Here is a 10350-nt window from a genome sequence, read left to right as displayed (position 1 = left end):
CTTCCTTCTCTACTTCCTTCCTTCCTCCTCTCCTTCCCCTTCCTTCTTCCCTTACCTCTCCCCTACTCCTACTCTCTCTCTTCCCCTTCCTACCCTTTCTCCTTCTCTTTCTCTCCCTTCCACCCTCCTCTCCTTCTTTCTCTCCTTTCCACCCACCTCTCCTTACCTCTTTCTTCTTCCCTTGCCTCTCCTCCACTCTTCCTCTTCCCTTCCTACTATCTCTCCTTCTCTTTCTCTCCCTTCCACCCTCCTCTCCTTTCCCTTCCTTCTTCCCTCCCTTCTCTACTTCCTTCCTCCTCTCCTTCTCCTTCCTTCTTCCCTTCCCTCTTCTCTACTCCTGCTCTCTCTCTTATTATTAAGGCTAAAGAAGAAACAATATTTTTTGACGTGGGATGTATTTTATCAATGGTTAGACAATAAAAACATAAGTTAGAAAGGAGGAGATATAAAAAGAGGTAATGTTAACGTGGAGAAAAATTGACAACGAAGATGTTATGCATTATTGCAATTATATTAATATATAGCTATACTATTAGATTTAGATTTAGATTTAAAGTTTATTTATATGCCGCCCTTTTCCCTGGGGGGACTCAGGGCGGCTTACAACTTAAAAGGGGGGGGGGAGACAAACTTTTAACATGTAAGACAAATACATAATTAAAACACAACATTAGCATTATTGTGACCAATATAATAATAAATATGTGGATTATGACCGTTCAAATAACTGTACCCAGATCACACACAGTTTGATGGAAATGGAAAGTAATATAAATAAAACAAATAAAACATTAAAAAAAAGAAAAGGGGTGGAGGGGGAAATCTTTGCCTCCTCGCCCGACCTTCCCTGATAAAATATCCCAGGATTTTTCCCAGCCTGCAGGAGGCTTCGCGTCCTCCTCCTTAGCCCCAACCCTCACCCCCACCCCCCGTGCGGTCACGTGATTCAAGGAGCCGCAAATCACTCCTACTTTTGCGGCAGGGTGACAACCAAAGGGCGCGACAAGGAGCGGCGGCGGCGGCGGCGCCCAAAGCTGATTGGGGGGGGGGGGGGGGGGGGGAGGGAGGGAGGAGGAGTCGGGTGCGTGGTGGGCGGGAAGAGGAAAACGGGAGGGCCGCGCGGGCGGTGGGCGGGAGCGAGCGCGACGCCCGTTCCCGACGTGAAACTCCCCCCTTTCCCTCATGGGAATCTGAGTCGAGGGGGTTAACACCCCCACCCACCCACCCAAACACACACGCACGCACACGGACACTCGTGGCTCTCTGCTCCTCCGGCCGGCCGAGGGTGCGAGCCAGAGGCGCCCCCTCCCCCCCCCCTTGCCGTCCTGGCCCAGACCCGCCTCCCCGGCGGCGGTGTCCAGGTGCGAAGCCCAGACCCAAAAGCAATGGCGTCCAACGCGGCGGAGAGGGAGATTTTCTTCACGGAGCTCCAGCAGGTAGAGAAAAGAAATTGGAATGGAGGGTGTGGGGGGGGGGAGAGGGCAGGTCCCCTCCCTTCTTTCCTTCCGTTCCTTCCTTCCTCCATTCAAAAAACTTCCTTCCTTTCTTCTTCCCTTCTTTCCTTCCCTCTCCTAGTCAAAAAAAGTTCCCTCGCTCCAGTCAAAAAAAAAAAATCATTCCTTCCTTTCAGTCAAAAATTTTCCTTCCTTCCTTCCCTCCAGTCAAAAAACTTCCTTCCTTTCTTCTTCCCTTCTTTCCTTCCCTCTCCTAGTCAAAAAAGTTCCCTCGCTCCAGTCAAAAATAAATAAATCATTCCTTCCTTCCTTCCAGTCAAAAAATTTCCTTCCTTCCCTCCCTCCATTCAAAAAACTTCCTTCCTTTCTTCTTCCCTTCTTTCCTTCCCTCTCCTAGTCAAAAAAGTTCCCTCGCTCCAGTCAAAAAAAAAAAATCATTCCTTCCTTCCTTTCAGTCAAAAATTTTCCTTCCTTCCTTCCCTCCAGTCAAAAAATTTCCTTCCTTTCTTCTTCCCTTCTTTCCTTCCCTCTCCTAGTCAAAAAAGTTCCCTCGCTCCAGTCAAAAAAAAAAAATCATTCCTTCCTTTCAGTCAAAAATTTTCCTTCCTTCCTTCCCTCCAGTCAAAAAACTTCCTTCCTTTCTTCTTCCCTTCTTTCCTTCCCTCTCCTAGTCAAAAAAGTTCCCTCGCTCCAGTCAAAAATAAATAAATCATTCCTTCCTTCCTTCCAGTCAAAAAATTTCCTTCCTTCCCTCCCTCCATTCAAAAAACTTCCTTCCTTTCTTCTTCCCTTCTTTCCTTCCCTCTCCTAGTCAAAAAAGTTCCCTCGCTCCAGTCAAAAATAAATAAATCATTCCTTCCTTCCTTCCAGTCAAAAAATTTCCTTCCTTCCCTCCCTCCATTCAAAAAACTTCCTTCCTTTCTTCTTCCCTTCTTTCCTTCCCTCTCCTAGTCAAAAAAGTTCCCTCGCTCCAGTCAAAAATAAATAAATCATTCCTTCCTTCCTTCCAGTCAAAAAATTTCCTTCCTTCCCTCCCTCCATTCAAAAAACTTCCTTCCTTTCTTCTTCCCTTCTTTCCTTCCCTCTCCTAGTCAAAAAAGTTCCCTCGCTCCAGTCAAAAAAAAAAAATCATTCCTTCCTTCCTTTCAGTCAAAAATTTTCCTTCCTTCCTTCCCTCCAGTCAAAAAATTTCCTTCCTTTCTTCTTCCCTTCTTTCCTTCCCTCTCCTAGTCAAAAAAGTTCCCTCGCTCCAGTCAAAAAAAAAAATCATTCCTTCCTTTCAGTCAAAAATTTTCCTTCCTTCCTTCCCTCCAGTCAAAAAATTTCCTTCCTTTCTTCTTCCCTTCTTTCCTTCCCTCTCCTAGTCAAAAAAGTTCCCTCGCTCCAGTCAAAAAAAAATAAATCATTCCTTCCTTCCTTCCAGTCAAAAAATTTCCTTCCTTCCCTCCCTCCAGTCAAAAAACTCCCTTCCTTTCTTCTTCCCTTCTTCCCTTCCCTCTCCTAGTCAAAAAAGTTCCTTCCTTCGCTCCAGTCAAAATGTTGCATCCTTCCCTCTTCCTTCCTTCCTTCCCTACTGAAAAAAGTTGCATCCTTTCTTTCCTTCCTTCCTTTCCTTTCCTCTCCTCAGAAAAGTTGCTTCCCTCCTTCCCACCCCCACCCTCCCCATCTTCTTCAGCTCCTGGCTGGGGAGGTGGAGCCGCCCCCTCCAGGCCCCCTTTCTCGCTTGGTTGGCGCACCCTCCGTCCCTCGACTTTAATCTCCTTTACGGGAGTAGCCTTGCCTCGCTGATTGCCTGGCCTAGAAGACCCCTGGAGTCCTCCTCCCCGCCTTTCATTTGCCTGATTGCTTTTAATTGAAAGTAAAACTTCTCGTGTTAAAAATAATAATAGTAAGAATCCTCCTTTACCATTCCGCCGTACGTTCCTTTCAGTTTAGCTTGGGCTTGAAGGATTTTTAACGATGGGAATGGTAGATATCGGTGCTGGATTTTGGTACCCACAGTTGTTACTTTGTCAAAAAAAAAAAACCTTTTAAAATGGCATTATCTTGACTGTTTTAAGGAAAAGAAGGCATAACAATGAATATGTTGGATTTCAGCCCTCTTGATTACTTAGCAAGTACTATATCAGCTGAGCATGATGGAGTTGCAATCCAAGTGCATCCAGAAAGCACCAGTTAGGGAAAAGCTGATCTAATAGCTAAGCAATGGACGGGAAATGATTAGAGCAATTGTTTAACATGCATCTCCTAATTTAGGAATATTAGAAGAGCTGTTCTAGATCACACACACCCCAAAACCCGATCTGATTCTTCATTCTTTTATTACAGAGACCAATTAATTGCCTGTAGGCAGAACACAAATGTGCAACAGTATGTTCTTGTTTAGATTTTGCAGCAGTTTTCTGGTAAACATTTTCAGAGTTGTGTCAGCATCCCCTGTTTCTTGCACAGTATTCAACTGAGACAAACTCTTGTGGAAATTTTGCAAGTTTTGTAAACCAACTGAATATATATATCAACAAATAATCTTTCAAATTTAGATTCAACTCAATTCAAATTACATCGTTTTATAAACCGCCCAGAATAGGTACAGAGATGGGTGGCATACAAATTTAATAAATGTATTCCTAACTGATGATACCTTAATGTTCAGAACAGCATTGATTTAGGAAGCTTGATTTTTACCAACTGTAAGACTTAACTTTATTACAGATTGCATTAATAATCTGAATAATTCTTCAGATTCAACAAGTGTCCTAAAAGTTTATGATTAAAAAATCCTTGTATTATGATTAAAGAAACTGTTTTAAACTGAAACATATGCTTGGGCCAAGATATGAAATGAAAGGGGGTCTATTTGCTCTAGAGATGCGTGCAAAGATGGTCAAAATATTTTGAGGTTCTGAAACAGTGGAAAAATGGCTGTGTGTTTGGTAGGACATGTTATGTAGGGAGCTGCTGGGAGAGGGAGAAGAGAGGGGGCAATTCACACCAACCTTGCTCTATTTGCCCCAGAAAATTGCTTCAAGTGTTGTTTTGACCAAAATATGAAAAAACAAAAATGTTCCAGCTGTTGCTTCTGCTAAATTGTGTTCAAAGTGGAAAGGTGCAGCAGAATTTTGAGAATATGACAAAAAAAAATTGTGCTCAAAACAGAATACACTTTCGGCTTTGTGTGCAATTTTAAAAATGTTTATAGTGCTTAAAATACTTGTCTTAAGCCCACAATTTAGCCCAAAATTTCTGTTGTTGTGAGACATTTGTTAAGTGAGTTTTGCCTCATTTTACGACTTTTATTGTCACAGTTATTAAGTGAATCGCTGCAATTGTGAAGTTAGTAACCGGATTGTTAAGTGAATCTGGTTTCCCCATTGGCTTTGCTTGTCAAAAAGTTGCAAAAGGTGATCCCATGACCTTGGCACACAGCAACCATCATAAATATGAGCCTGTTACCAGGATCTGCATTTTGATCACATGACCATGGGATGCTGCAAAGGTGGTAACTGTGAAAAATGATGTCACTTTTTTCAGTAGCATTGAAACTTTGAACAGTCAAATAAATCCAGTTTTGGTCACCACGATGTAGAAAAGGTGTGGAGACTCTAGAAAGAGTGCAGAGAAGAGCAACAAAGATGATTAGGGGACTGGAGACTAAAACATATGAAGAACAGTTGCAGGAACTGGGTATGTCTAGTTTAATAGAAAGAAGGACTAGGGGAGACATGATAGCAGTGTTCCAATATCTCAGGGGTTGCCACAAAGAAGAGGGAGTCAAACTATTCTCCATGGCACCTGAGGGTAGAACAAGAAGCAATGGGTGGAAACTAATCAAGGAGAGAAGCAACTTAGAACTGAGGAGAAATTTCCTGACAGTTAGAACAATTAATCAGTGGAACAGCTTGCCTCCAGAAGTTGTGAATGCCCCAACACTGGAAGTCTTTAAGAAGATGTTGGATAGCCATTTGTCTGAAATGGTATAAGGTTTCCTGCCTAGGCAGGGGGTTGGACTAGAAGACCTCCAAGGTTCCTTCCAACCCTGCTATTGTATTGTATTGTATTAAATTGTTGTAACTCAAGAACTACTTTTATACTCATGAAATGTTTGGCTATGGTTAATAATGCCCTATAATGGGCCCTGTAATCCCTGTAATGGTTAATAATACCCTGTAATGGGCCCTGTAATTCCTAGTGTGGCGTAACGGAGTGAGCTCCCGTTACTTGTCCCAGCTTCTGCCAACCTAGCAGTTCGAAAGCACCCAAAAAATGCAAGTAGAAAAAATAGGAACCACCTTTGGTGGGAAGGTAACAGCGTTCCATGAGCCTTTGGTGTGTAGTCATGCCAGCCACATGACCACGGAGATGTCTTCGGACAGCGCTGGCTCTTCAGCTTTGAAATGGAGATGAGCACTGCCCCCAAGAGTCGGGAACAACTAGCTCATGTGTGCGAGTGGAACCTTTATTTTACTGTAATGGGCAAATGATAGAAAGGCAAAGATTAGGCTGAAAACTGAAATATAGTCATTGCCCTACAATGTGAAGAAACAATTATGATGTTCTCTAACCTGTTCACCTACTCTAAGCAAACTGCTTATGGTATATATTACAGTACTTGTGTTATGATAGATACTGGCTTTTTTCTATTTAAGGACATTTTTTTCAAAAAAAAAAAAGTTTGTCTGGTTTATTCTCCATCCCAACACCATGCCTTATGGAACAATTAAAAATATTTCCTGTGAAAATTAAGCAGTTTTGCTGTGAACAAATGGGGTTGTTGAATTAGATGGCATTTTACACATATTATCTTAGAATATAAAAATAAATGGAAAATCAGAGAATAAACAAAAGTTCCATGCATATGGTCACTGAGATTCCTAAACATTTTGAGGTGCTAGGGAATGATTTTGCCCCCATTGATAAAATAGAATTAATAATAATGCTGTAATGTTTGCTTATTTTACTAGATTTGGGGGGGGGACAATTTGATTTTAGAAATTACCATAATAATAAAGTCTAATTTTTTCAAGTGATAAAAAGTACAGAAATGGTTACTGCTATTCTTGCTAGCTGAGAAGAAGGAGCTTTTGTGTCTTAATGTGGCCACTTCTTAATGCATAGTTATATGGAGGAGCAATAATCCATGTTGGCTAGAAATTCTGCAAGCAGAAGTGGTTAAAGCTCCAGGCTAGAAACCAGGGGAGTGTAAGTTCTAGTCTTGCCTTAAGCTCAAAGCCAGCTGGACGATCTTGGGCCAGTCATTCTTTCTTACCCTTAGGAAGAAGTCAATGACAAACCAGTTCTGAAAATTGCCAAGAAAACTGCAAGGATTATTCGAAGAAGCAGGCAGGAGTTAATACTGACTTGGAAGCACACACAAAAAAAGGCTCAGTATAGTATTTCTGGAAAGGGTTGTTATTTGTTATTTATTGTTATCTATTAAATTTTTCTTAGAAAATGGTGAGATACTTTGACAATCACATTTACTTGAATAGTGAATTAATGTTACTGATTCTCAGATTGAAATAGCCCGTTCCCAGCTCCTGATGTTCCACTGTAACATTTCTCACTGCTTTGCATGCCCCTGAGCTTATCAGCACCTTCTCTATTCCTCAGTCACCACAATTTCAGCATACCATAATCCCACGAGCCTTCTGATCTTTGCAAAATATTCTGTTGCTGCTTCCCCCATATTCACTTAGTCTCCATCGGTGTCCTTGGTTTTTCTCACTTTTATTCACACTTCCTCAAAATACTTCTTTCTGAAGCAACTGTGTTTTTGGCCTGTATTTAAAATGAAATTTTATTCTCTGTCTAGACCAGTGTTTCTCAACCTTGGCAACTTGAAGATGTCTGGACTTCAACTCCCAGAATTCCCTGGCCGCTGGCTGGGGAATTCTGGGAGTTGAAGTCTGGACATCTTCAAGTTGCCAAGGTTGAGAAACACTGGTCTAGACCAAGTGTTGATTTTAGACCTAAACCAGTCGAAACCAACATTTCTGTATATGGAATAGTCCTTGCATGAACTGTTTTGCACATCTGTATGGACTAGCTTGCATGCCTCACTTCATGTTTCTAGCTTCTAATATGCACAATGGAAATACTTCTTGCTCTTTATATAGGCAACAAGAAAAATCTTGAACATTTTGTGACCCACATTAGTAAATTACATAGACCCAGAGAATATCTAAGATTGTGTTTAAGGGAAAGAAATTTAATTGCAATCTGAAATTTAACTTATACAAGTTATTTTATATTAGAAACCAGGTGGAGATGAGATTAACTCCCTATTACACTCTCTGGTCATAAAACCCAATGTGAGGAGCTGCCATAAAATGCAATAAGATAGAAGTCTCTCCATTGCTCCAATTCATTTGAATTCCCCATGTGTATATTTTATTCAACAACAACAGATTTAGTGGGGGTTTTTCCTAAGTAGCTTCTTCCCCATTTAATCTATGTGACAACATTTTGCTTGGGTTTTTTTTTTTCTTCTATAAATAGGAAATCCAAAAGAGTTGATCATAGCAAACTCACTGCAAAGGTGGTTGGGACATCAGCCAAGAAGAATAGGGAATTGCAAATGATCAGTAGCAGCAGTTTGCTTTCTTGTTCAAAAATGTAAACTTGTAGGTAACAATGATGAGATTATCCTAAGTAGAACCATTCTAGCTTCTAGAACCATTCTAACTAGCATCAGAAGAAGTTGTTCAATTGAGAGCTAGTAGCAGCATTTACACATATTCTGTTGTTCATTTTCACTTGGGCTTGAGAATTCTGGGCTCAAGAATTTAATATCCTGATCCAGAGTATAACCCTGATCTAAAAAGAGACATTCTGCAAATAGGGGGTTTTTCTTCTAATATGCATAGCAAACCTCCCCAATGTAAACAGCAGCAAATATTCTATCCGCATTTACTCTTACATGTAAGTTGTAATCCCTCTGTGAAAGCAAGATTTAATTCAGTAGCTGAGAAACAAAGTATTCAACAGAATCTGTTATGCTGGCCATTTTTGAGGGAGACATTATTAAAGAGTCTATACATTATATTTAGCAATGGGTGGGTATATTTCCTGTTTCTGATTTTTCATTTCTCAATTGCATATATATAATATATACATACATACATACATACATACATACATACATACATACATACAATTTGAATAAAAGAACACAAAGTGGCTCATGAAAATAAATCGTAACATTCATGTCCAAATTTTTGAAAAGCAGAAAAAGATAACATAGATAAAAATGGAAAAACAAATTGTTAATTTTGATTAGTAGTTCATGAAATAAAGTTATCTTATTGTTCAACTAAGTCTTAAATGATTTTTATTATAAATTGTTATTGTTTTGTGGCCTGACTGAAGATTACCAGTGTTGTTTAAAACATCTTCTCCGCACCACCCCAAATATTATTTGAGTGCTAAGACTTGTTTGTATAACAAAAATGAGTTGCAGTTTGCCAAATGTGGACATTTTCTCTCCATACATTTTAATGACAGGAAAGGTACAATCATTTTTATTTCTATTTATTTTTTATTTATCAAGCATCTGAATGTTTACATTTCTGTCAGTGTGAACTTTATTTATAAGCCTGTAAATTATGTAGACAAGTAAGCAATATATAGTACATTTTGTCTAATATCTTGAAATAGCTTATGTTGCATTCAGTGTTATTTTGGAAATTCCAGCTGGAGTGAAAAACTTGCTGATTATTATCCATATTGCTTTTGATATAGATACCATTCATTCAAATGTTTGATATATACAAACTTTGCTAAATGTATGTTGTGTTGGAACTGTGTACAATATGTAATTGGATAGTGAGATATTGCTACAAAACACATTACTGTAGAGATAAAGGATTGAATAGGCACAAATATATTGAAGACAACAGAGATATGTAGACCCCCAACTGTCATAATTGATTAAAGATGGATTGTGAATAAGGAGACTCTTCCTCTAACTGTCTAACATATCATGTTGGAAATAAGAGTGGCTGCTTTAACATCTAAGAAAAAAAATGATTGCTGAGCCCAAACAATAAGTGTTTGTTTGTTTTTTAAAAAATGAAGTTCTTGCAATTATAGGCAGGTGATGGCATACTAAATAAGACCATTATAGAAGGCTAAGGAAATAAAACATATATATGTTTAATATTAGCTCTTGGTTAACTATTTTTAATTTATGACAAGCTATTTATAAAATTTGATATTTAGAAACTTATATTGACGTTTGATGTACTCTAAAGTTAGAAGCAGCCCTGGAAATGTAGGAGTAGTGTAAATCAAGCATGCCAGACTACTGCTGTAGTTCTTGAATCATTGCCCAAGTAGAGAGCTCTGTAATCTCCTTTAATGGAGACATGTTTTCTTTGATAGCAAAGTTTGTTTGTTTGGTAAGTTGAGCCTTAAACCCAATATGGTAATTGTCTCTTTCTGTTTTGTGATTGGAAAATTCCAGATACTTTTATCAGCTAGATTTTTCATCATTTCTTTTTAATGGTAAAAATTTACCTAGTTTCAATTTTTTCTTACACCATGAATTTTAAATGCAAAGTATTAACAATGAGCTGTTTTAAATATAAAGATTGTGAATGAACATTACAATAGAAAGTTTCTTGGAAGCATTTACTGTAGATTCTTGAAAATATCATTGGTTAAGACTATAAATACTGTCCCATGACTTGGATTCTACTTAACACTCTATTGGCAGGGGCAGCTATTCTGGGGAGATCTCTCCTTGTGCTGTTGCCAGTGGAGGGAGGGAGAGAAAATTTAATATATATTTATCTCTCCTTGTGTTTCTGAATATCTGCTCCAGAAGTTCTATAGGAGTGGCTAGTAGTGTAGGGATAGGATTGCACAGTCAATGAAAAACCCATGAAAATCATCT

At 39.2% G+C, this 10350-nt stretch overlaps 1 protein-coding gene across 1 annotated transcript in view; it reads left to right on the top strand.

Moving 5' to 3' along the window:
* The first annotated feature begins 1106 nt into the window (after positions 1–1106).
* The window catches only part of PKN2 (protein kinase N2), a 61445-nt gene continuing 52201 nt past the window's right edge, over positions 1107–10350 (top strand). The window contains exon 1 of the mRNA XM_032217888.1: positions 1107–1436. Coding sequence (XP_032073779.1) covers positions 1386–1436 — 51 coding nt within the window. The 5' untranslated portion in view covers positions 1107–1385. The remainder of the gene's footprint in view (positions 1437–10350) is intronic.

Source organism: Thamnophis elegans, chromosome 5 (assembly GCF_009769535.1).
Source record: "Thamnophis elegans isolate rThaEle1 chromosome 5, rThaEle1.pri, whole genome shotgun sequence".
NCBI classification, from domain to species: domain Eukaryota; kingdom Metazoa; phylum Chordata; class Lepidosauria; order Squamata; family Colubridae; genus Thamnophis; species Thamnophis elegans.
Note: the sequence above shows the minus strand (reverse complement) of the source record. Positions and strands in the feature narration are given on the sequence as shown.